The sequence below is a fragment of the Xiphophorus hellerii genome, chromosome 13 (genome assembly GCF_003331165.1).
Source record: "Xiphophorus hellerii strain 12219 chromosome 13, Xiphophorus_hellerii-4.1, whole genome shotgun sequence".
NCBI classification, from domain to species: domain Eukaryota; kingdom Metazoa; phylum Chordata; class Actinopteri; order Cyprinodontiformes; family Poeciliidae; genus Xiphophorus; species Xiphophorus hellerii.
The window spans coordinates 15,687,600-15,715,094 of NC_045684.1; the positions used below are offsets into that span (position 1 = coordinate 15,687,600).

Below are 27,495 nucleotides of genomic sequence, written 5' to 3' on the forward strand. Positions count from 1 at the left end.
TATTTTCCCTGAGAGCCGTGAGCAAAGAGAAAATATTTTTTTATGTGAATTGTGGTACTCTGTGCAGTGTATAGGTCAAATATGATGCAGTTAAAAATATAAAAAGGTTTTAAAGATCATTTATTCTGAATGCTGTCAGTACATTAAAAGCACACTTTCAAATTAAAGTGTTTTAGTTAGAGAAAGAAAGTCTTGTCAGTCTTTCATTGACTGTAACTACATTAACAGCATCTCATGTGTAATTTTACTCTATTTATGAGCAGCCTGCAGCAAGATGAAATTACATGGATCTATTTCGTACAATCTGCTTTAGTAAACAAGCTCTTAACACCCACTGCAGAGATGTGTTAATGCCACCATATACATCCTGGATAATGTCCCTTTCAGGAAGTCTCGGGGGTCAGATCCAAGAACACGCTTTATTGCAGATGATTAAAGTGAGAAGATTAAAACACTGACTCCAAAATTCAAACAAATGAAACTCATTTCTCAGAATTCACTTAACAATACATTAACCACCTCCTGTTACCCATGTATGATGCACCTAACAGTGCCATCAAACACACATGCTTGTTAATTAAATACGTAATAACCAGTTTAAGTTTGATAAAACCACTAATGATGTGATTTGGGATTTTTGTTTTCACACCTCTCCCCTCTCTCAAAACATCACATCCTAATTATTAGTCTTCCTAATCTGTTTTCCTAAGATTGACTCGTTTGGTTTTCAAGACAGACGAATCTCTCAGTAATTATTTTCTGACACTGTTGCGGTGGAGATAATATCTGCAGTCAGTTGATGTCCTCCCAAGGTGACCAGGACAGCGTTTTACAGCGAAGCGGGGCGGGGGTTATGGGGAAAAGTGACAGCTGTGTGTGCAGCTTCCTTTCTTGATTCATGTGCAAGCTGTAATGACATCATATTTAGCAACAGAAAGGGTTATAAATTAGCCATCAGCTAATGGAGGCTGAGCCTCTTTCTTTGTTGGCCAACACTCTTTTTCTCTTCCCTCATAGCTTGTGCTTTGCCCATGTAAATAAGCTTTTAATTATGGAATTCAATCACAACTGAAGTATTAATGAGGAGATGCTAGGTTTTAGGAGTCTGACTGCAACTTGAATTATGTTTGCAGAGCAGATGTGCTTATATGCATTAAATGAACGAGTGATTTGAAAAATAAATCATTTAATGAATCTTTTGTTATTTTATGCACCAGCTCTGGTTGGATTTAACTTTTATCAGTTTATACTGCCTTTTCATATCCACACGTTTTCATTTCACAACATCTTTATTTCATGCGGGCCTGTCAGCAAACAGTTTTATGCCCATTTCCTAAACTATTCCTTATGGATTTATGTTTTTGGCGTAATGTTACATTCTATTCACAAAACTACACCAGACAGAGGGCAACATTTTAGGCATATTTTGTGGAAGACTAAAGGTTTTCATTGTCTCAATCTTTCAGATTTCAGAAAGTGTGTGGTTTTTTTTGTTTTTTTTTAAGAGAATCCTTACACTTCTGATCAAAAACTTAGAGGGAAAGTTCCATTAATCCATGAATTATCCTGAGCTTAATCTGGATTCAAGTCAGAGGGGCAGCAGAGTAATCAGGGATATTATGACTTCCCTCTCGCAGCCACTTGGGCCAGCCCTTGCGGGGGAATCTCAAGGCGTTCCCAGGCCACAGCCCCAACCCTGAGCCCCTTCTAATTGATCAAGCTTCTCATTCTATCTCTAAGGAAGAGCCCAAACACCCTGCAGCGGAAACTGAATTGATCGCTTGTATTGACAATCTTGTTCCTTTACTACCAGGGCTCATCGCCATAGATGAGGGTAGGAGCATAAATTATCTGATGAATCGAGAACTTTGAATTTTGGCTCAGCTCTGTCTTTGTAGACTGGTACAGCTTACACATCACTGTATTTGCCACACCAATCTCCCTATCGATCCCCTCCTCCATTTTTCCGCTATTCTTAAACAAGACCCGGGATACCTAAACTCCTTCACTTGGAACAACACCTTATGTCCAAGTTGGAGAAGACAGGCCACTATTTTATGGATCAGGAAAATGTTTTTGGACATTTTGTACTGATTCTCATCCTGGCTGCTTCATAATTGGCTGTGAACTTCTCCAGGGAAAGCTGGAGATTGGAGTCTAATTAAGCCAACAGAACCAAAATTGATCCCCTCAATACCTTGACTCCACCTAGAAATGTTGTCCATAAAGGTTATGACCAGAATCGGTGACAAAGGGAAACATTGGTGAAGTTCAACTCTCTCCAGAAACAAGTTTGGATTTCTGGAAGTGTGTTTATAAAGAATGTAGCCGTTGTAGAGATTTCCAGTTGATGCTTGACCAATCCATACACTCCTGATCAAAAAGTCAAAGGAGAAGATTACAACTATTAACCATTTATTCATGATTAGCCCATAAAACCCCTTGCCAGACTGTATTATTTCTTACCTGAAAGAAGTCACTTGCCAAACAATGAAAAATCGCAAAAGCCAAAAAAAAGCAAAAAACCACAAAGCTGCGATTTAAGTGGCACTTGATAAGTCTAGTTTGATAGAACAGACTTATTGTTTCTGCCGCAGTATTGTTTTTCCACAGCACATGTTTTTAATGACAACGGACACAAAACCTTGTTTTCTAAAGGAATCTTTTGAACATTAGCTTCAACTGTTTAGCCTTAAATGAAAGTAGCTCTTGACAGTAATCCCTATGAGGTCTGTTTCTGTTTAGGAGGGAACTCTGGAAATCCCCCTCAGTTCTGGAGTAGGGAACACAGACCCTCATTTCTCACTGAAGCTCAGGCTGCCAAAATAAAAGCCCAATAAATACATTTGGAAAAACACACAAGGTGACCATCAGAGGTTCGAGTGGAGCAAACAGAAGCAAAAAGACACCTCTTCAGTGCAGATCAGGCAGTGTGATGCTCGCTCTAATCAGTTATTTTAGCATCATGTAATATGCCAGTTTCATCTGTATTTAAACCCCAACAAACCTTAAACCAGAAGTGTTTAATGGTAAAAAAATACAACTGTACACATCACTGTACATGCTAGTTTTTTCTGGCATGTTTTTGCCTTGAATAATAAATAAATGGCTCCATTGTGCATTGAAGCTGAAGTCTTTGTGAACGGTGTAACAAGTTCTCTGAAGCTGTCACTTGGAGGTCATCCTCAGTGTGTGTTCAAGGGCAGCCTTTTCTCACAGTGGGAGGAGATGCTTTCATTGCTTGTTTACGACTTCAGCTTGGTGTTTTATCCTTGTTTGTAAAGTTTGAAACTCATATTTTATTCATTTTCAGGTGCATTTAAGCATAAGCCTATGAAAAATAAACCTTTTGCGTCACATTGAACTTTTTAATAGTGTTTGCTTTTGACTCAATATTAGGTCACAATATTTTAGTTGTTTTCCAAATATTGATGATTTGAAAAAAAATGTGTGGAGCCCAAGTCACAAAAATGCTTACATTTTTGCCATATATGTCAGACAAAATGGCATTTTTTCCCTTATTTGTTGCTGTAGAGTTTTCTATTTTAAAGATTCCAGTGAACCAATTTATTGTTTAATCAAAACATTCTGCTTACCTTATTTTTCAAAGTAAACATTGTCATTTATTCTTGAAATTCTGATTTAAAAAAATACAAATAGAATTCAAATGGAAACTCATGTACTCAAGTATCAAATCCATTTTCTTTATTTAGGTATTTTAAAAACTTAACCTAATCAACTATTTGTTTAATTGAATAAATTTTTACTAATCTTGAAAATCCACTTAGTAACACCTAGAATATATATTCAGACATATGTGTTTATGAAGTCACACACCTTAATCCAGTTTTCTTCTGAAAATAGATTTCTTCACCACTTTGAGCCATTTTTGGTTCAAAGCGGCTCTTCCTTTAAATGTTCAAAATTATGAACCGCCATGTTTGGAGTAAATGATTACCACTGATATGACCAGTGCAACCACAGCAAGTCAGTAAATTATTGTGGTTGCAATTTCAAACTGGTTTGGTCTACACAAATCGGATTGGTTATGTTGGAGTTTTCTTATTCAAGTAAACAACAGGGTGTTCGTTTCAACGTTGCTCCTACTGTACACGTCGCAGTACAGACGCGGTTGTTGTTTTTTTTTGTTTTTTTTAACTCGTCTGTTATGAAAATCTGAGGTGGCTGATGTCATGTTCCTCCACGGATTGTGTTTGATGGTTTGACATCCACACAATATCAAAGACCGACGTGTTTGAGCACACAGTGCTTGTCTTATTAATAGTGAGATTACAGCTCAGGTAGAGAGCATCAGTGATGAAGGTATTGACATCTCTTTTGATCACAGATTGTGTTTTACTCGTAGGACTGGTGCATGCCACAGGATTAAGACACCCATCTACTCGGCTTCAGTTTGTGCATTTCACTTAGACAAAGAAAATATTTATAATTTATTTTCGTCTCTTCAAAATACCACATCCTGGCTCTTGGACATTTCCAGTGGGGTCTGAGCGATTGCATCAGTTGCTCACAAAGGGCTTAACAAAACAAACACTTGAATGTAATTAGTGGCGTATGTTGCAGACAGTGCAGTAGTCTGCAGGCCACAGGGTCTGTGTCTTATCTGAAACATCTGGCTGAAGGACGTGAAAAACGCAAGCACTCATTGTGTTTTTTGAAGTCGGCGTTCTTACTAAAATTATCAGTATAATGCATGATTTCAGGAAAAGCTGGAAATGTGATACAACTGATATTAAAATGATGGAAATAATTGTAAATAGCCCAACATTTCCTGTCCCTTTTTTATTCTTTTCCTTCATCTTAATGTCCTTAGTGTAACATGTAGCCACTAAAATATCCGTGCAGTCTGAGCGTTCAGGGCGGTTGAATAAACAGACCAGAAATCATAAGTATAAGATTAATATAACAAAAATTTAATCCAATGAGTTCTTTGCACTTGCAGTATTGCACACGGTGATGTTGCAATTTGATACATTGTGTAGCTCTACAGGTTTCTTTCTAAATTAAACATTCAGATGTGGTTCTTAGAACTAAACTTAAAATTTTGAGAAACAATTTCACAGTAACTTCCCCAAGCATCACCAAAACGATCCCACACCCCCACAGTGAAACACAGAGACGGCAGCATCAAGCTGTGGTTTTCCTATTCCTAAGGTGGAACTATGTTGATTTTTAACAGTGATATCTTGACTCAAAACCTTCAAGTCTTAGCTAGACAGCTGGAGATAATCTTCGGGTTTTATTTTTCATCATCACTCTCAAGTCCAGCCTTCATTTTTTATGTTTTTCTCTCAGATTTTTTTTTTCATAGTTTAATTGTATAGGATAAATTTTATAGCATGTGTTGAAAAAGTTTTCAAATAAGTTTTCATGGTCAACATAAACCATCTGGAATCAGAAGAAGCTCATGATTTCTTCCATTTCTGTTCTGTGTCACAGACGGTCAGAGGAGGAGGTGGACATGGACAAAGTGACGGCCGCCATGGTGCTGACGAGCCTCTCCACCAGCCCGCTGGTCAGGAGTCCGCCTGTCAAAGTCAGCGGTGAGTTGCACGTCCGACAAATGCAGCTCTAGACAAAGCGGAGTCTCCGCGTCCACAAAACACGGAGAGGTTGCTTCACACCGACCCAGTAATTTGTATGCTCCTCTCCGTGCTGATGTTTTCCCTCCCTCACAGCTGTTATCTTGCGAATGCACGCAGAAGCTTTGGTTGATAGATTACCACCGCCTGCTGTGCTGTTGGATTGCTTCATCATTGAATTTGGGAAAATTCACGGAGAAGCACACACATGCTGGAACTGTGCCACTCACCACAGTGGCAGGAATCCAAAATGTAAACATGTGCTGCAATTTTTAATTTTTCCATTTATGCCACCACAAGATTGTCCGTTCAGCCAAGCATGACGCCAGTCTCTACATATATCCGTCACTTGATTTGAGATCCCAGCCTTAAGTGGCTGTTTCTATGCAGATGTCACATCCCCGCCCATGCATTTGAAAATGTGCAATTAGCTTTTACAAAAGACAGCAGGCTCAAGCAACAACAGATGTTAGATGAACGTTCACGCTGACATTTACTTGAAAATGTACTTGTAATAATTGAATTTTAGCTTATTATACTTTTCCACCTCCAACATAAATGCATATTTTTTTTTACATCAAAGATGAGATGCTTTGAAGTCTTTGTAAAGTACTACTGCGGTAAAGTAAAAGTATGAGAGAAGAGATTCGCTGCTGGGAAGCTGTTTACTGAACAAAACTGGGTCTCTCTCACTAACTCTGTTAAATACACACGCAGATATTCAACGTTTCACCCGGCTTATATCTTTTTGCTAAAATGAGATGTCTTTTGTAGTTGGTATTCAAAGGAAATGTTTCTTTGATCTATAAAAGCAAGACCTTGTTATTGTCTCGGTGGAATCACAGAACGGGGAAGTTAACTGTATAGGTTCGGGCTCCGTCTGTGTGAAGTGGAAATGAAGTTGAACTTACATGACTCTCCTCCGTTTGTCAACCATGTAAAGCGCAACGACTTGCAAAAGTGTTCCTTTCCCATGTTTTGTTTAGTTGGAACAACAAACTTCTGGGTGCTTTTTTGGACTTTATTGTGTTATTTTGTGAAGTGGAATAGAATACATGATGTAAACATAAAATCAGAAATGTCCCTGTGAGCCAATAATTCGAAGAACCAATTTTTGTTGCAAGACTTTGGGGGAACAACCATAACTTTACAAATTTAGAAACTTTTTTTATCATTTTAGTGGCAAAACAATCCAGAGCGCACTCTGAAAAATCTCAAGCCATTTCCATCGTCTTATTGCTGTATCATCCTGCTTCCTTTTTCGTCCCACCACCCTGCCCTCCTCCGTCTCTCCACGTCCACCTCCGCAGAGGGCCTCAGCGGTTCGTGGAAGGACAACGGCTCCGCTGGACCCTTCACCCCTTCCAGCAACAGTTCCTCAGGAGGCTACTGGAGCTGGTCCGCGCCCAGCGACCAGTCCAATCCGTCCACGCCTTCGCCGCCGCTCTCAGCTGACAGCTTCAAGCCCTTCCGTGTGCCAAGCGTGGGCGGCGTGGGGTCCAACCCGCCGGGGGTGGAGGACCCGAGTCTGGACGAGCAGGACGGCAGCAGTCTGCTGTTCGATGAGCCCATCCCGCGCAAGCGCAAGGTGAGTTCACTAAATCAGCTCAAAAGCTGAAATGCAAGAAAATAAATGGATTAAAACTACTTTTGATGTAAGTTATTGTCCTAACATCAAATACATGTACAGCAGAGGGAGAAAGAAAATACACCCTTATGTCAGGACGTAATGAAAATGATCATTAACTAACTTTTAAGCTCTAAAGTATTTAACTTCATCCTAAAGTTTCCCATAACACACAACAGATTCCACCATGTAATATTTATTAGGCTAGTGATTAAGTCATCAATTGATACAACCACATTTAACAGCAGTAACTACAAACAACATTTACAGTGAGAGTTCGATCCAACATTACTGCAGCTCTGAGATTTGCAGACATTTGTTTCTTCTTTTATTCTGGACTTTGAGTAATTCCAACACCTCAATTCGCTTCTTTCTCGGCCATTTTGCTGCGATCTGTTGCTGTTTTTTGGGATCATTGGGCTGTAGTTGAACAAGTTCCATCTAAGCTTCTGTCAGACAGATTGCTTCATTATTAAGCAATTATGTCCAAACAGGAATTCTGTATCTACTTAATAATGTCAAGTTCCTCAGGTTCTGCGACTGTGAAACAAGCCCAAATAATAAGATGGTGTAGAAGTTAAACAAAACAGCTTTTCCTCTGAAAAACCACTTTTTTTTTGTTAAGTGTGGGTGTGGATGACTATAGAGTCCAGATGGAGGGCATAATTAAAGAGAAAATGTGTTTTTTATTTTATTTTAAGACATTGTTGATCTAATAGAAGACGAAAGAGCAGGAACTCTGAGTTGCCGCCTGCCAGATGGACATCTCCTCTACACATCAGTGTTATTATTCAGCCTGATTTTGATCCACATTCTGAGGGACGGAACAAGATGGAACATACTGCTGTTTTTCACACACACACACACACACACACACACACGCACACACACAGTGCTCTTTTTCTCACCCATCATTTCATTTTGTCTCATTTTCACTCATCCTGACAGCTCACTGTCACTTATTATTTCTCAGGTATACGTCGTGTTGTGCTTCCTCCTCTTATCGGTGCTGCTATGTTCCGCTTCCCTGACATGATTGTCCGTCTGTCTCTCGTTTCTGCTTCCTTTCCTTCTTCCTGTCCTGCTCTTTCACTGCAATTTTTCTTTACCTCCTTATGTTCGTCGCGTGAAAATGTGAAAATGAAGACTTTCACTCTTCATTTTTACTGCTCTCCTTTCCCTCTCAGTCGCCCCATTGCACCTTTTAATGATTTTTATATCTGTAACAGAGAAACACAAAAGATCATTCTGGCTTCATGTCCCCTCTTGGAGTTTTGGCACTGATGGATTGGGTCTCGGTGGGAGGTGGAAAAACTTTTAGAAATGGGAAAAGCTGAAGATGGATGAAGGTCTCAGATGAAAAGTTAAACAAGAACTTGGAGGAGTTTGAGCATAAGGGAAGATGCACTTATACAAGCTGTGAAAAGTATTTACCGTCTACAAGTATGCTCAGTTCCGTCAAACTGTTAAGGAAAACTGAGGTTAATGTTTGGCTTGGATAGCTTCTTTACCCTCGATAAATAAAAACCATCAGTTGAAATCCTCTTCTTTTCCTTAACTCAGGTTATCTTTGCCTGACTGTAGAATTTGTGTTTTTCTATAAATCAAATAGTTTTTCACCGCCCTGTGGTATATGTAGCGGTGAGGCTTCACAGCAGATAATCTGTGTTCACCTCCTGTGGTCTTTTTCTCTTGGCAGCACAATACCACTTGAAGCCCCTGATTAATTAACTGTGAAGGGTTTCTTCAGGAGCACACACTCCCTAACACACAACACAGTCAAGACAAAACAATGCTCGGGGGACAGATGATTGCCATGCCCTTGCATTTCTGCTATGAAGTGTGTGTGTGTAGCCGGGGGAGGGCATCTTGTCAAAATGAAATCAGACTCTTTAACAAAAGTTTGATTGACAGAAGAGCAGGGAGGGAAACTCTGAGGGGCTTTTTTCTTTCTGCATGAAAACAATAAACAGTCTCTCAGGGGAAACCAGTGATGTAATTACAGCAAATGAACGAAAGACAGCAGCACACCGGCTGAATCGTGTCCAGCATCGCTTCATGAATAGATGAAGCGGTGTGCAGGGTGAAATCTTTTGTTCAGTGAAAGTAGTTTGACTGTAGTTTTATCCACAGACAGAGAGAGAGAAGAACCTAATAAGGAGACGAGGGACATGTCCTTGACTGAATCCATCCGTCCATTGTCTTCGTCTTATCCGGGGTCGGCGCACGGGGGAAGCAGCCTAAGCAGGGAGAAGCAGACTTCCCTGTCCCCAGCCGCTTGGGCCAGATCCTCCGGGGGGAATCCCAAAGCATTCCCAGGCCAGGCGAGAAACGGTCTCTCCAGCGTGTCTTGGTTCTTCCTCTGGGTCTCCTCCTGCTGGGACGTGTCCATAACACCTCACCAGGGAGGCGTCCAGGAGGCCAGATGCCTCAACCACTTCAACTGGCTCCTCTTGATATGGAGCAGCCGCGGCTCTACTCTGAGCTTCACACCTTATCTCTAAGGGAGACACTTTGTGGAGGAAACCTGTTTCAGTCGTTTCTGTTGGCGATCTCATTCCTTCAGTTGCTATCCGGAGCTTGAGGCTGTAGGGAAAAACCCAGTCATGACCCCAGCACCTCCAAATGAGTTTCTGTGTCTTGAAACATTTTTACTTTGGTTTCATTGAGGCTTGAAATAGGGATTTGAAATAAAAAAGTGAAATATCATCTGCACAAGGAGAAATCTTATGTTTGGCAGGCCTTTTTCACCTGCCTTTAACCAGCTAATTTCACTGCAATTTCTGTAATCTTCTATTAAAAATGCTGTTCTTTAATATCAATAACACTTAAACACCACAATGTTTAGATTAACAAGTGGCTTGTATATCCAGTGACGGATATTTGAGAGGCAAATGTTTGCACGGTGAAGTTGCTTATCCAACCCCAGCCCTCCTTCATTTTTTTTTTTTTTTTTTGATTCAGGGTTGAAGGAATGTTACGTCTGTTTTGAATTACAGAGGCAAAGAAAACAAACATCTCCCCATATGTCAAAGGCAGACAGATAAACAGCATGTTGTAAAGAACACAGCAGCTTCGACTCCGACTGAGGAGAAATTTGGTTTAAAATCCATGTTCCTGGTTTGAGGTTTCAGAAGAAAGACATACTGTATGTTTGTTGGTAACATAAGTGTTGAACCACATGTTTGCTCAGTATAACGTATGTAAATAATTTATTGTCTCCACAATTTTGGTGTGCACATAAAAAATAAATGACGACCAAGTCGGATCTTTTTTTGAGAGCAGAGCAGCCATACGTTTGGTTCTTGCAGCTGCTAAAGATTTATTTTTATGTTTAACTCATTTTAAGTTGATTTGTTCTTTAATCTGCCTTGCAATGGGGAAAACACAATCCAGGTCTAATTAAAACCTTCGTCTTTTATCATATCCACAGGCAAGGCTGCCTGCAATACAGATGTGTCTGCAATTTTTACTTATTTATTTTCTGGTTGCCGTCGTCGTGAAATGGTTAACGGTTGATGCCCTGGAAGAATCAGCGCATGGAGATTAAGTCAGTAAAGGGAAATTGTCATCCTGATTAGCAGAGCAACCGATTAATCACTAGTTCAAAGTTTGAGAGGTTGTTTTATCGTTGTTGCAGCTGCTTCCTGACTCAGTGTGACCTAAACAACAGTGGAGTTACTATTAGACATAAGACCTCCATGTTTGAGCAGAGAAAATACTATTGTTCCCAGCAATTATAAAAATGAACCAAACTGATTATTATTATACTTTTGTACAGTAAAATAATTAGGACAACCTAAATATTTGTATTTTTTAAAGAAATGTTCACATATTGATGTCCAGTATATTTTTCACATTTAATTTAGGAAAATAGAGAGATTTAATTTCAGTACCGAAACTAACCTGGTTTGACTCGCTAAACGAAAAATAGTAGTAATAGAAAATCCAAGAAAAAATTTTTTGTGGCCATGGAGGAGTAAATTTCTGTCAAAAAAAATACTTCGCATATTTTTTTATTCTGTGTTGTTTTATGCCAAACATGAGTCAGTTTTTAGACTCATCTGTCCAGAGACAATAATCCAGAAGTCCAGGTCTTTGTTTACATTCTCTGGTGAAATTGAGCCCTTCATGTTTTTCTCACAGGATCAAGGTTTCCTTCTTGCCCAAGACTAGATGGTTAAACCCATCTAGTCTTTTCATATTGCATAGTCATACACTTTCATAAAACATCAGCAAGAGGCTGCTGTTGGATGATTTTTGAGGACTTCTTTCAGAAGCAGAGTGGGTAGAGTTTCACTTTATTGACTCTGCTTTAGTCCTTGAGTAGTTGGTTTAATTGTTCCTGCATCCAAATACAATATCTGTTCTGCAACAAATATCAATTAAAGTTTATTATTTGTTTTAGGTAAATGATTTTAGTCTGTGCTAGTGGCAGAGTCAATAATCCACGGCTTTATGCTGCTTTTTCATCTGTACTTCAAAAGTCAACTTTTAAGGTCAGATTATCACTTTAATCTGAATTAACACGTTTCTGTATTGCGTTTCCTGCAGAACTCCATGAAGGTGATGTTCAAGTGCCTGTGGAAGAATTGTGGCAAGGTGCTGAGTACCACTGCAGGCATCCAGAGACACATCCGCACCATCCACCTGGGGTAAGACACCAGCATTCACTAACTTTAGTTAACCACAGCTCTCATTGTGGCTCTCTGAGTCACACAGATGCTAAATAGTCAGCATTTATGGACTGGCATAAAAACTCCTGGTCATGTAGTGAGAAACCAGGAGAAAACGGAGAGAATGAAAGATAAATTGTCTAATGTTGACGGGTGAATTGACATTAGATTTCACTGACATGCTTTTCTCAATCTCTACGCGTCACTTTTTTAGGCGTAACTGTGATTCAGACTGCAGCGACGGCGAGGAGGATTTCTACTACACAGAAATCAAGCTCAACACGGATTCCGTTGCCGACGGGCTGAGCAGCCTGTCGCCTGTGTCCTCCTCCGTCATCTCTCCCCCACCGCCGCCCCCGTCTCCTCTGGCCCCTCTCAACCACCAGCCGGACTCCCACCGACCCGCCCACCCGTCCGACTCCAAGGAGCCTCACCCCGGCGGCACCACACCGCTCAGCCGCTCCGCTCCAAGCGCTCTCTACCTCATCCACACGGACCACGCCTATCAGGCGAGGAAATATTAGCTGTTAAACGAAATGAAGAGAAAACGTTTGACTTACAACATCGCATGAAAACATTAAAACATTTGAATCTCGTCCTTTAGGCCACAGCTCCGGTGTCCATCCCCTCCAGCAGCAGCAACTCGTCCTCCACCAGTTTCACTCCCACCAACAGCTCCAGCTTCAGCATCTCCTGGCAGTCTCCTCCCGTCACTTTCACAGGAAACACGGTGAGGGAATGTCGACGTTTATTTATACAGCCATCAAAGTACATTGACTCCGCCCGCAGAATGAGGATAGAAAAATGTTAGACTTTTCTGATTTCATGTCTTGTTCCATAATTTTAAAGACAATGCATTTAATATCTGAAAATGTCTTTGTTTCTTAGCTTGGTGAATTTTTCACCTAATGTTTTATCATTTAGATTTTTTGAAGGTCTTACAAAAGGTGACAGCCTAGTCCAGATGTTTTGAAGTCTTAATGATTTTTTTTAATTTTAAGGCAAAAAGAAAATGGAGAATACACTTTTATTTTTTTTTACAAAAACTGATGAGTATTTTGTCAATGTTTTTGAAACTCATGCAGAAAAATCTGTAAAACTGGGTTTATGAAACATGGGAATTTTGAAATGGTTTAACAGAGTAGCAAAACAACAAACTGGGAAATGTATTTGTATTTACAAAGAAAAATGTACAACCAGGGAAAAAGGGATCACTTAAAGTTAATAAAAGCTACTAAAATGCTTTGGTAACTTTAATTTCAAAATAATTTTTAAAGATGTGACACTGGGAAGATTTTGCAATTAAATGCAATCCAATTTTTGCCGTTAAAATATTTCTGTTGACTTTCTTTAACCTTTCACTTCACATGATTAAGTTTCTGTGTCCTCTGTCCAGGTGTCTCCCACTAAAAGCCAGGGATTTGGAGAGCAGCGGTCCCAGACCATCGCCGTCCTTTCGTCCCCTCCTAGAGCGACCACTGCTCTCAGGTACCGGACGCTCGCTGCTCATTATCTGCAAAAAAAAAAAAAGCACCTCAAAGAGTCCGGTTTGCTGCCTGTTACGGAAATTATTTTGCACATTAGCACAATGGATCTTAATTGTATACTTCACCACATCATGACCTTTTTTGGGTTGTTTCCGTTTTTCACCTCCCCAGCCGGAAAGTGCGCGGCGAGGGGAAGAAGTGCCGTAAGGTGTACGGGATGGAAAACCGCGACATGTGGTGCACCGCCTGCCGCTGGAAGAAAGCCTGTCAGAGATTCACCGACTGATCCCAGCCGACCAATGCAACGCCTCAGCAGCAGGCGCCGTAGCTGTCGGCCAGAGAAATGTGGAGCGAGGGGGCTTCGTTTTGCATGCACTTGGTCTTTCTGCAGCCCAGAATCGCAACTATCCGTCAAGCTCCGGCCCCTCTTCCACGTTAGCGAGTCCCTTCCAGCAGCGGAGGCAAATGAAGGATGGCAGAGCGGCTTCTCTTTCTTTCTTTTTTTCCCTTTTGTTTTGTCCCGGTTCTGTCCAGGATTCCTAATTCTGCCTCCACCATTCCCGTCATTCCCAGTGAAAGGGAAACCCCAGTGCAGCTAAGCGGTGTAAAAATAGATCTTTTCATGTCGGGTTCAGTGTTGCATCTTTCTAGTTTTGTACAGCTCTGGTTTTAAATGGAGAGTCTTGTCTAAGAAGCAATCGAGGAAAAACAAACAACAAAAAAACAAAGACCAAAAAGTGTTTTTGTGTTATAATAAAAAGATTCAAAAGAAGACTTTTACTTTTCTATCCAAAAGAAGAACATTGGAGGAGAATTAATATTTTTTTTTGTTCTTCTTTCAACCCTTGCCCTCGTTTTGATTCATTTCTGGACGTTTTGAGGTCATATTCTATCACCGACGTCACAATCATTCCTGTTCCTTCAGCACTCCACGGGAACGCAAGAGGATTGGATAAAAGGCGAGAACGAGAAGGAAGCGAGAGACACACACGAGGTGAATGATCAATGCAAACTTAAGTCAGGGAAAACAGACGGACCACATCACACTTAAACAATAACCTGCTTATTCAAGTCATTTCCTTCCTGTTGTTCAGGGATGTGATTCTCAAAGTGAAAGAACCAGCAGCTTAAACGTCGGGTTTAAGCTGCTGAGATGGAGCTGCTTCCATCTCAGCAGCTTCTGAACTTTGTACCAAAACCTCTTTCCTCTGTCATGTTGTTCATGGGTTGTTTTTTTTTATTTTTTTTTTGTTGGGTTTTTTTGGGGGGCTTTTGTTGCTGTGCCATGTTTACTTCTTGTTTTAAGCATGCTGCTTCTGCTCTCGTTTTAATGGGATCAAACTGAAGATTTTAAACAAAAACCCGTCCTAAAAAACAACTCCCTGGCAGCTCTTGGAGTCGCACCATAAAAAGAGCAACATGTTTTCACCAGATGCAGAGATAAGTAACCCTCTCCCTCCAGTCCATTTTGCAGTTTTCCAAAGGGAACCGCTGAAACGGGAAACTTTGTTTACAAATGCTACAAAGGTGCATCTTTATTATCTGTAAGCAAAAGCAAGGAGGGCTGAAAACCAAAAGAATTGCACTAATTATTAAAGAAAAGATTTATACCACTATGTAAACTAAGTTTCTTATTAAAATGGTTTCTATGAATGAGATGTAACAGCAAAAAAAACAAACAAAACAAAAAAAACGACATAGTTGCATACGCCGTTCTTATCTTTTGTAGAAGTGAAGGGAAAAGTTGTAAGAGCTCTGGGTCAGTTCACCACTTTGCTAGTTTGTACCATAATTTTTGTACCTACATGTTGGCATTTCATCCCCATAAACAAACTGTTCAACCATTTATCAGATGATTTCTGTCAGTTAGGCATGTTAATGAATGACATATAATCAATTTTTAAAAAATGCTCAAATGCTCGTATTAAGTAATTTATCTTTGCCTTATGAAATATAGCACTCTACTTCTATTGGCTGCACTTCTGTTATTTATTTGGGCCACTAAACTCTTAGAAAATGTGATTATGAAGTGTGACCAAACCAAAATAACTATAAAATGCCTCCTGCTCATATTTATTCTGTTCACACAGCTACATTTCCTTTCAGCAGAATACAGTAATTTAAGTTAAACCCCAAAGGCGATTGTTATACATCACATACAAAGCACCAACTTGCCTCTGCCAAGTTTTACATGCCGATACCTATGTTGCAAGATTTTGAGTTCTTTCTGAGAACTATAATTAAATAATGTATAAGAATTCAAAATATTTTAATTCTTGCCTCTTCTGTGAATTGTTAGTCATTACTTGTTTATATAAATATGAGAGGCGACGTCACACTGTGTGTGAGAGAGAGACAGCAGTAGGTGCAAAATCTTTTGAAAATCTTTTAAAGTGATTACTGCTGTAGTTCACATGTCAAGAATCGTCATACAGAAAAACAATTTTAAAACAGTTTGTCGTACGGGAAAAAGCTGTTATCAGTTATGATGATGTAATTTAATTATTTAGTCAAATTTTACTCAGAAGTTAAAATGTCCAAGTTTCAAGTTGGAAAAAAATTTACATAAAGGTCACCTTAAGGTTGGGAAAGCTGGAAGTGTCTAGCAACCCAGACCTCAAAACGTAATGTGGTTACTCTGCATATAAAACATTGTGACAATCATAGTAAAAACTTTTTTTTTCTTTTTACCTTTTAAGAGATATCTTTAATTTGATCACAAAGTACTATAGAACTCGCTTTATATTGTTAAAAACATTGCTGTTACCTCGGCATATCACTTAGCAAATCCTGCTTGTTTTCTTTCCTGGAACATTGTTAAATTGGTTAATTGTTAACCTTTTTTGTCTTCATGCTTCCTCTGACGATTTGAAACACCTCACTGCTCCTGAAAAAAAGACAGTTTCGAGACGTTGTCACTCTATAGAAACTTCCACACTGAAGAGTGTTGTCAGCGCGACCAGGTAGCGCTACTGTTCTCTGAAAGAGAGAGGATTTTTTTCATTTCCAGTCGACTTGTCGCTGGTCAAGGCCGATCCGGCTCAAATCATCAGATTCTGGTCGTTATGTTTTCCAAGTTCATCTCAACGGCAGAAGGCTCTTTTTCATACCTGCAAAAATCAAATGAAAAAAGTATAAAATGGCAAACTGGTGGAATGACCGGCACCCTATTAGGTCACTCGGGTGTTGTTTACCATGCACTGCACTTATCCGCTCACTTCCCATCATGCAAACAGATGTACAGTCTAAGCTTCAGATTGTAGTTGAAGAAATGTTCTTTTCCCAAAAAAAACCTGTTCTTTGAATTTCATGTTCCATTTTGGCTCAGAGGCAACGTAGGGTCCGAGGCCAACTTTATTACATTGTTGTGAACCACAAACAAACGTGTTGAAGACGAGACGCAGAGTCGGAGAAGCAGGCACCTCGTCTTTTCCTCTTGTGCGTTTGCCCTGCTTTACGTGTCTTTTTATTTTTTAAACGCATGCTCTAATCTTGGTTTGCACTTCTGTCAGCCATTTTTACACCAGTTATTATGAACCAACACCAGCTGATAAACTCGCATTTGCCATTTTATCATTCTGTACTTCCACATCTGCAGGCGTAGCTCTTACTTTTGTCCTTTTTGTTGTTGTTTCTGTATATATGGAGGTCTTGTGTATCACTCTATGCTCGTTTTGTTTTTAAGCTCATAGATCAAGCTGTTCATCTGAATCCTGTTTTTTTTTTTTTAGGACAGGTTGTGAGAAAAGTTTGCTGTTCAGCCTTAATGTCGAATCATTGTGCTTCTTCTGTCGTTACATTTAGATTATTTCAAAGCTCATTCGCCCTTGTACAATGTGAACATATTGTTTAAAAAAAAAAAGGACAAATCTATATAGTTTCAGAAAAAGAGAAACATTTAAATTCAAAGCTGGAAAAAAAAAAGAGCTTACGCTGTTTTCCTTTCACTATTTTTTCATATGTATATGCATATAAATATATAGAAACTGTTTATTCATTTTATTTTCATGTTCTTCTGAGGAGGCTGTAGGAGGAAACTCATTACAATCTCAGTTTGTTGTGCTGTTGTCTCTAAGTGTGACCCACTTGGTGTTCCTTCATGTTCCCACTAATCCGCTAAACGTATCCCAGACCCACAGATGACTGAAGTCTAATTGTGTTTCCATCCAAGCGTGGGAAACTGAAGGAACTCCAGGCGAAGTTGCATGGAGCTGCACACCTTTCTCGAAGTGTCACCGGTTTCGCTCGGGTCCAATCTGAGTTCATGGATATGTTTTAGTTAGCAGCCGAGTTGAAAATGTTTCTTTTTTTTGTTCGTTTGTTTCAATTTGTAATTATTGTTTCGTGTACTTCCCACTGCTTTCTCTCCACCACTGTGGTGCTTTTCCGTTCTTCTCCACTCGAGTTTGGAAACACTTGGCATCAGCCGCAGTCCAGGTTCCAGGAACGAGTCCCTGCAGTCCTCAGAGTTGCTGGCAAAGCTTGGATATAAACGAAGCGGCGGCATTTCCAGGCAGCTAATTTCACAAGACATTATCGCTAGTATGTTTCAGTTTTTACAAGATTTGGCTAAAGTTAAGCTAATGTAACACTGCTTATTTTTGGTGTGTTCCAAATAAAACTCAAAAGAGCTCTTGCTAATGTATTTGTCAGCCCCCTCTGGAAACTCCAGGATTTGTTCCTGGAATCTTCCGACCTGCTTCACAGTGCCGAGAGCGTCGTTCGTCAACAACGGCACAAAGATTGCTCCAGCCTGACGGTGCTTTTCGAGCCTCTGCCCGCTGAGGTCGAGGTTCTGGTGCTGTGGCCGCGGCGGGGGGAGAAACAGAGGTGCTATAAATATCCACGCAGTGCTGTTTCTCCCTCTGATCGCATCGATTCCATTTTTGTACACATTGTTATATTGCTGTAGAGAACATGAAAATAAAAAACACCCTGACTGAAGCCTGCCGATGTGTCCGGACACAAATCAGTGACGAGCGCAGCCTGAATCTACGGCGCCCTCCACACATCTCTGTGAAGAGGCCTGAAGATAAATTCATCTTTTATTGCAGTAGCATTATTTCAGAATGAAAAAATGTAATAAAAAAAAAAAACACCTTTAATTTAAATATACTTATTTAGTGAGACAAATTCAGATGTGTAATGCGATGCAGGCTGATTTCTTTTAGCCGCTCTTCAAAATGGGAAAGATAAGTGAACATTCCTATTAACTGAGGTAAATGCATTTCAGACTAATCTCTCTGGAAACTAATTAGCTCCAAATAAATAGCTGCTTGTTTAAACATGGCCATTTCTACAGTCAAAGCAATTGAGTAGTTTGGAGCGGCAATAAACAAGACTGGATGAGGAAAAAATAATAATAATAATAATTGACACAGAGCACTAAAATCATTGGACTTGAACTGGAACGGCGTGCTTTGGTCTCAATAGAGACTAAGATTGCGTTTTTCCAGTAGAAGTCATCCCAGTTTGGTTTGACAAGAAATGGAGATAAATACTCAACGCTCACTGTTCAGAGTTTTAAATACCACGAAATGGTCGTTTAAAACCTTGGTGGACACTGTTGGAAATTTGAAAATGTGTCGTGGCTGAGTCTTTAAGCAAGATAATTAGACAAACTCAGATCTGGTTCATCAGACAAATGTTTACATCTCATGACAACCTCGGTCTGCAGAGCCAGTGATTTTAAGATAAACTTTCTTAATGTGTCTTAATTTCTTTCTTCCTGATTACATATATCTTCACATATTGGTAGTATGAAATTATGCTACTGTAATAAAGGACACATTTGTTATAAAAATGTTTTGCACGTGTAGAAGATTACAGGAGTTCAAAGTAATCGGATCATTTTCTATCAGATGTTGACACGCCGAAGTGCGTTAATGCACAAGTAAAACATTTTAGCACTTAAATTGGAGGGAGAATAATATTCATTAATGGCTTGTTTATTTGATTTTCTTGAGCTTTTGATCTATGACACAATGTCTTCATCGGTGGATCAAAATCGGATGCCTTAAAGACTGTACAGGCATGAGACGTCTCTAAAATAAGACTTTTAGTATAAAATATATAAATGCACCTGAGTATTGCTTAGCGTGTTTTGATTTGAAAAAAGGAAGACTTTAACTGAGTAGAGTAATCATTTTTGTATTTTTAATGTAATAAAGCCAGCAACGTAATAACTTTGTTGTTACAATCTTGTGATCTATGTTTTAGATTATGACAATGACATAATATTTTGCCAGCTTATGAAGAGTTATTACATTGTTGGCTGGCTATTAATTATTCACACAGCATTTAAAAATTCCTTTGCAAATGTAGCAAATCTAGGTCAGTTATTTATTTGACACTAGTTCACAAATTTGTCAATATTTGTCAAAAATAATTCAGTGTGGTCATACAGTATAAGCAGATTAAAATTTAAGTATTCGTTCTAACTGAGTCGTAGTAATAGTACAGTGCAGCTAAGTTCAGTTTATTACACCATTTAGTAAAAGGTTTCTTCCCGGTAAACCCAGCAGATTGCACTGAGTCGTTAACTTTGCAGCAATCCCCCATACTGAGCAATCACATGGCGACAGTGGAGAGGAAAGACTCCACTTTAACTGGAAGAATTATTCTCTTCCTGAAATTTAGAACCGCTTACTACCAGATGCATGTAACAGAAATTTAACATGAGTTTTTTCTACATGTAATATTGTTAATTGCCATATCCAAGCTAACAAAAACAAAGGTTTTGTACAATCCCTCCAACTGGCTCATACAATCTTCAGTAAAGGAAAGAGAGTGCTGCATTATGCATAGTTTTTATAAATGAATATGAGTGTAATATTTACTGCAACTATTTTTGATTTACCAATGGTTAAAAAAAACAGCAAAAACTCTTCAAACGTATTGGAGACATTGAATTATACTGTTGGATAGACTTTAGCATTATTAGCTGCAGTACATTTTCTAAGGATTTTTAAAATTTTACACAACCAATATAATAAATAGCCAAAAATGTGTTATGTTTTTGGCAAAATACTTTTGTTATTGCCTCAAAAAACTTTGTTACCTGCAAGTTAAAATATTATTGGCTTTGTTGCATTTAAAATGGCCAAAATCACATTACTGGCTGCTGCAGGCCTCTATGCAGGTGTTGCATGCATTCTGTAGCCTTGAGCTCTCAGAATGATCTGGGCTATTATGAGTATAAGCTACAAATAGCATGGTTAAACCTCAACAGAGCACTTAAACGTCTGATGAAGACCATGTGAAGCAGTCAAAAGCTCCAGAGAGAATAAAATAAGTGTTTTCATCCAGGAATGTCTGAATTATTTCGCTTTTGTTGCAACAAATTGGTTTTTCTGACCATGATTGCAGGTCCTGTTGGCGTTTTACCAAACCATCAGATGAACATGTTGAAGCATGTAGGAGTTCCTGAATAATTCACTTTGTTTCAGGAAAACCTGGCCAAAAAATATTTCTAATGATGCCTAACAGCATCTGATGTGATTTATTTATATTAAAGCGATCTCTCAACCTCCAAATCTTGTGGACGGAGGTTGGGGGGGTTTCTGGCAAGGACGATAGGAAACTGTGCCATCAGAAGGCCAGCGAGATTAATCTGAATACTTAAGATTTTTTTGTTTTGTTTTCTGCAAAGAGCTGCAGGTTGTTCTGTGCTGCCTAATGAAGGGCTGAGCTGTGAATTATGCGCAGAATAAAACAAAGATTGCGCTGTTGTGCTTATGAGTGTTGTAAAACTCTCCTCTTCTGAGTTAATGGTGGACTCTGGCCATGTGTCCAATGTAATTATGGGCAGCGATGGCTTTAACTGCAGCTCATGTTGTTGACAGTTTTATATGGAGTCCTGGTTTATGTAACTGATCTTTAGCTACACGACAACACTTGTGCGTGACAAGAAACTGACACTTAATATACCCTGTATCATCCCTATATAGGTCAGTATGCTACAATGTAAGCCGTAGTGCAGTATATCTAACCAGTATCAGTGTGCACCAGTATCCAGAACTGTACTCTCTCAAAACTTTGTTTGCGTTGTTCATGGTTGGTGTGGCGAAGAGACTTTTGTTCTGTTGAGGAAGTTCCTCTCGGCTCTGTGGGTGCTGATTAACCAGCCGCCTCCCCTCCCAGCGGGCGATAAAGAAACGTCCGAGGCATCTTTATCTGCCTCCCTGCACACAGAGCTTCCTGCTTTCTGCAGCAGGTGGCGCTCTGAAGGAGTTAGAAGTCATGTGATGGTCAGGTTTTCCGCCTGCCATCTTTATGGGTCATTGTGTGTTTGTGTTTTTTTATTGGCTGCCTGTGCAAGTGTTGCTGTCGATGAAAAGAGGAGAGTCTCTCTCTCACTTTTACTCGGTTTTCTTCATTCTCTCGTTTATTCAGGAATGTGAAAATGAGTCACAGAGACTAAAGTCGTTTCTGCCACTTGTTATACGCAGCATTGCAAAGTATCCACACCTGAACCTTTCAGTTTTTGTCACGTTCCAACCTCAAACTTTAGTCTGTTCTATTGGAATTTAATGAGATACATCAACTCAAAGTGGTTCACAAATGTTCTGCTTGATGGGAAAATATTATGAGGTTTTAACGATTTTTTTTTATACAAATATGCTTTGATCTATAACATTTAATAATAGCTGTGACTTTGTTGTCTTGATGGTGAACCTCCGTTGAAGGTTTAAGTTTCTTTACCGGCTTTCTTCCAACATTCCTCGTTATTTACCTTCCTCTATCATCCTATTAACTCGACTAGATTCCCTGATCCTGCTGAAGGACAGCATCCCCACAGCATGATTCTGCAACTACCTTGCTTGACCTAGAAAATGATCCGGTCAGGATGATGAGCAGAGCTAGCTTTCCACCCCATTTTGCATTTTGGCCAATAAGTTTCATTTTGGCATTCTTCTGACCAAAGCATCTTCTACATGTTTCACTTTTGTCCCCTGTAGCTTATAGCAAATTGATCATTGGATTCCTCCAGGTCAGCTATAACTTTATGACTTCAGAGATCAGATGAATTTCTTAGTGACACACATCGGTTTTACATTTGTGGTTGTAATGTGACAAAACTTTAGCAAAGTGCTCAAGGTTTTCGAAACAACATGACCAGAAGTGTGTGTGTGTGTGGGGGGGTGTGTGTTTGTGTGTGTCGTTGCTCCAGGATCATCTTCAGTCTGAGTATATTTGGAGGAGTGTTGAATGTGCCTTGATAAGCGTGGAGTTTCACCACGTTGCGTGTTGAAACTGTGGGACGTGTGCCTGCTCAGTCAGCAGCACACGGATGAAGACGACGATGGAATGTTTCTGGTGCTGGCTAGTCTGAGTTCTGCTTTTTTAAATTTTTTTTGTATCTATCAGTCAATAGATTTGTGATGCAAAGAAATCCGTCTTGTGCGTTGTGTACAGAGGGAGACCCGTTTTGGCCTCTCCCTTTCTTTTTGGTTCCAGAAAGATATTTGGGGGTGTGACTTTTCTACTCTTTGCTGTAACTTGTAAACTTGTAGTTTTTTTTTCCAACTACTACGACGATGAATTTTCCACGTGTCGTTTATTGTGCGATCGTCATCTTTGTTTTCCCAAACATGACTCCTCTCTCTCCCTTTCACGCAAGGGCTCTGTAGACCACCGTGCAAGGAGATGTCGTTGTGCACACCGGGAATGTTTGGGAAATCAAGGAAGCTTCCTTCACCAAAACAGTCGGTGAAATGATCCGCCTTCCACAGGAACCTGAGCGGGACTCCTCTCCCTTTCAGTGTTGAATGTGGGTGAACATTAATGGCTTTTAATGGAAGAAGAAAGAACCCCCCCCCCTGACCCCTGACCCCGCTCTCATCAGCCTTGATTCCATTATTGGCTTTGAATGCAGCATTAATTAGCTGTTTTCCTTCAGAGGCATTAGTGACACAGCTCCCTGGGGTTCAACCTGAATATGCAACAGAGAGCGGCGACCGTCCCTCTCTACCGACAGGATCATCTCACTGGCTGTTTTCTTTTTATATATATATAATTAAAATCACATAGACCTCAAGAACTCGATGACTGTCGCACTGGATTTTTACACTTTTCTCTTCAAACGGTGTACTACTCTGGTCTAAGTATTTTTAATGCTGCATGTGCATGCGAATAAGTAAAGTAGTGACTTTATATAAGTGTCTTTTATGTGTGCCGTAGCACCGTGAACGGGTTGAGAACAGCCAGTGTCGCCTCAGTGTGGGTGTTGAGCCCAACTTCAGCTGCTCCCACGGCTGATAATTGATGTTAAGAGAAAAAAACCCCCCCAAAAAACAATGGTTTTATTTTTTGTTGTAGTTTACCCAAGCACTTTGAAAGGACACCTTCCATCGACGCCCCGTTACATTTCGGATGAAAAGGTGTAAAAACGTCCACAAAAATGTGCTGACGAATCCGAACTTTCATCATCTTTGCTTAAGTTTAAAATAAAAAAAGCTACACTGTCTGTGTAGATAAAAACTGGTTGACTTAAACAGCTGTGACGTTAGAACCGTACTGGCCTGCTCCAGTTTGTTAGGCCATCATGGCCATTATGGGAAGCAGAAACGTGTGGATTTCACAAAACCTCCCTGAGTAATTTGTCAGTCGGAGGCTGCTCTCCGCCCTCCAGGAGCTTGGCACAATTTCATTTGACTTTTTTTTTTTTTTATATCCTTTGAAAGCCTCGAAATGTAAATGTTTTCTATGTGTATCTGACCTGTACAACCCTAACTGTAGATGCAGCCTATCTCCCTCCCGTCCTGCTCAGTGCATTCGGTGCAACCCAGCTGGGTTGGAAAATGTCAAACTCAAAACGTATCTGACGTTGCACAGAGATGGAAGTCAGTAGAGAACGGCGGAGCGGGTATTATTGCATACTGAGAAGCTCAGGATCTCGTTTCGTTAACGGAGGATTTAAAAAAGAAGAAGAAGAAGAAAGAATTCTGGAGTCAAAACGTGTTTCTGAAATGTTCAAATGAAAGCAGTGGTGACAGTTGAGTGGAATAAATGTATTCTTAGGGAGAAGCTAAAATGTCTTCTAAACCAAACCATAAGCAAGCGAATTAAAATCTCAAACAATTTGTTTACCATTCATAGAGATTAGGAAGAGTGACTGAAAAACATCAGAAATAAATTAAGACATATTTTCCCTGGCACCTGGAAAAGACAATGTTTCGTATTAAACGTCCAATTAGGAGCTGTGGCATCTGTTTTTACACTTCGGCTCGTTGTTTTCTCACTTCGTCAAAAAGAGATGTGGAAACTAGAAAAGCTATAAAATGCTTGCAGACCCCTCCTTTGTTTCTAATGCAACAGATGAAAATAAGGGAGCGTAGTTAAGAACGTTTTGGAAACAGAAGTTGTCTCCAGTCGTGTGTCCTGATGAGTTATTTGAGTTCCTATAATTTTGAATTTATTTGCTCATTCCCCTCTGATATCAACATGGTATTTCATTTCCAATCACTGGATATTTTTGCTTTTTTTTTTTTTGGACCGTTTTTGTCAACGTTTAAAATGGTCTAAAATTGTTTTGGTAGTCTTTGTCACAACCCACTTACAAAATAAATTAAAAAAAAAGATTTTGAATCTCAATGAATGTTTTGTGGTGAGGTAAAAATTGTTTTGTTTTTTTTTCTTTCAATTTGTTTATTTTTTCCCCTCTTCATATCAAAACCATCATCGGAGACTTGATTATCGTATTTAGTCAGGTTATTTATGATATTAAGGATATTATGATATTGGTTGAAGATCTGCACCATGCAAGTGTGACAACAACAACAACAACAAAAAAGCTAAAACTGAATAAATATGCAAAAAGGACCGTATGAAGATCTCTGGGCTCCAGAGCTTCACCATCTCAGACCCTCTCACACAAACACTCGCACTTGGACATGATGTCTTGCCGTCAGAGCGGTTTGTTCCCTCGCCGCCTGACAAATGTCCCCGCGGCTTCGGGTCTCACCCTGGGGCGACATGGAAGCTGCTCATGTCTGGGTTGAGGAGCTCTGCTTAAAGCTGCGAGCCTTGCCGCGACACGGGGAGTCTTTCCTGTGGCCTCCCGAGGTACGACCCATCTGCTCAATGCAACATTCACACTTCCTCCTGTTTGTTTTTCGTCGCGCACAAAAGCCCGCCGTGAGCACGAGCGTCTCAGCCGCCCCCCCCAAACAATCTTTCTGCGTTTTTCGCAGCCGTAATGCACATTTCAGTGCGCAAGCTGTCGCACCTCTCCGCGTTATCAGCCCAATAAGCCTCCCGCTGGCGCGCTTCGTACCAGCCAGTGTGACTAATCATCATAAACATGGATAGCTGCAGAGCATCGCCCTCAAACCAGGGACCGAGATAAGAGCTGAGCGGAGGAGCTCTGGTTGCTTCTCTGGACTGATGAGATTTGCTTCCAAGCAGCAGCATGAAGGCATGGAGAGGACTTCCGGCCTCAGCGAGCAGGGAGCTCAGTTTGGGTTTTATTATAGCGGGCTCAATCTGTGAGGTCAGCTGGCCTTAATCGCTGCTGTCCGATTCCTGGATTCTGTGCAACAAGTTCAAGGTTGGCAAAAGAAAGTTTAACACAACATGAGATTGCTTTAAATTCAACTAAGATTTGTTTTTCCCCTCCTTCAAAACAGTGGATTAACTAAATATCTAAAAAAAAAAATAATTAATTAAGCTTACATTAGATTATTCTTTATGCAATTTCTGGCTGAGAGGCAAGGTGAACCCTGAAAAGAGGCTGTAAGGTTTTATTAGTATAGTTATATTACTTATGGTTATATTGCTAATGTTTGACATTTTTGGATGGAGTAGCTTCTCAACAAATAAGCAATTTCCTTTCGGGGATCAGTAAAGTAGATTGTTATTCGGATTGCCCTTCCCCTCAGCGATGGCCCTTGGTCTTAACCTGTGAAGGGAATTTCTTGCACTAGATTTTATTTAAGGTTGTCAGAGTAAAGGGGCGGAATACAGCACACTTCCCAGATGTTTCCTTTATGCACGTCTCTGTCTTATTCTGCAACCTAAAATACTGATCCCGTAGATGCTTGTTGTGAGAAAATGTAGAAAAGTTGAACAGTTATGATTGTGTGTTCTTTATTATTGGGTAGATATTTTCAGACAGCGCTGGGTACTTATAGTTCTGTGTTTGTTTTTGTTTTTTTAAGGTGCAGCAGTTTGTCATTTCCACGGAGTTAATATGTTGATTAAACTAAAGTTTAGAGAACCTTATTTTTACCAGGTCTGGTGTGGCTGTTAAGACAATCTGTTCCTACAATTCTTGGATCTTTAAAACTAGTCTTGAATGAAGGACATTTAGAGGAAACATCTGGATTAGTTTCTCAAAGCTTTAGATGAGAAATAAAGCTTGCCTCCAATTCAACAGGTTTATATCGGCGCTTTATCGCTTTGGAATATAGTAATCCATCTGCTGATGAATCTGTTTTAAACCCTAAATAAGTCAAATGGAGAACAGAGCATCTAGGAAGGACTGGCAGCACCACTGCTCTCATTGTGTTTTCAGATTTTGACTTAATCTAGAATAATAATATATATAAAAAAAGAATAACCTTTATAAGAAAATGGTGAGTTAGAACTGATAAAACTATTTTCCGCCTTTTGACCTCTTAATGCTGAGCCACCTCTGCAAAGCTGACGTTCAGATATGAGTTTGGCATCAACCCTCACTTTTACCTCAGCAGTTAGTTTCCAAAAAAAAATAAAACTAAAAAAAAACATCAAAATGTATCCCAAATAGTACATTTGGGATTTGGACCTCACACACACAAAGCCATGTTTGAACTGAATGTTCGCGTTCTGCACATTTTAAATGGTCTACGTCTCTGTAACACACACACACACACGCGCACGCCCCCACACACGCACACCCACACGCACACACACACACACACACACTAGCAGCCGTCAGTGTCACACACTGAGTCAGTCCGGATATATTTATCAAACCAACGTACAGAAATATCTGCAATATATACCTTCTCTTTCGCAAAATGTATATTCTACTGCACCTCTGACATTTCCTTATATTCTTTCCCACATTATAAAACGGATTCTATCAGTATATGAAGATTTTCCTTTTCTACATGAGA

At 39.9% G+C, this 27,495-nt stretch overlaps 1 protein-coding gene across 2 annotated transcripts in view; it reads left to right on the forward strand.

Moving 5' to 3' along the window:
- Positions 1–27,105, forward strand: part of znf704 (zinc finger protein 704) — a 65,436-nt gene extending 38,331 nt beyond the window's left edge. For both annotated transcript variants that reach the window (XM_032581218.1, XM_032581219.1), the window contains exons 3-9: positions 5,461–5,564; positions 6,914–7,191; positions 11,785–11,885; positions 12,121–12,415; positions 12,511–12,636; positions 13,303–13,394; positions 13,565–27,105. In XM_032581218.1, coding sequence (XP_032437109.1) covers positions 5,461–5,564; positions 6,914–7,191; positions 11,785–11,885; positions 12,121–12,415; positions 12,511–12,636; positions 13,303–13,394; positions 13,565–13,679 — 1,111 coding nt within the window. In that variant the 3' untranslated portion in view covers positions 13,680–27,105. The remainder of the gene's footprint in view (positions 1–5,460; positions 5,565–6,913; positions 7,192–11,784; positions 11,886–12,120; positions 12,416–12,510; positions 12,637–13,302; positions 13,395–13,564) is intronic.
- The last annotated feature ends 390 nt before the right edge of the window (positions 27,106–27,495 follow it).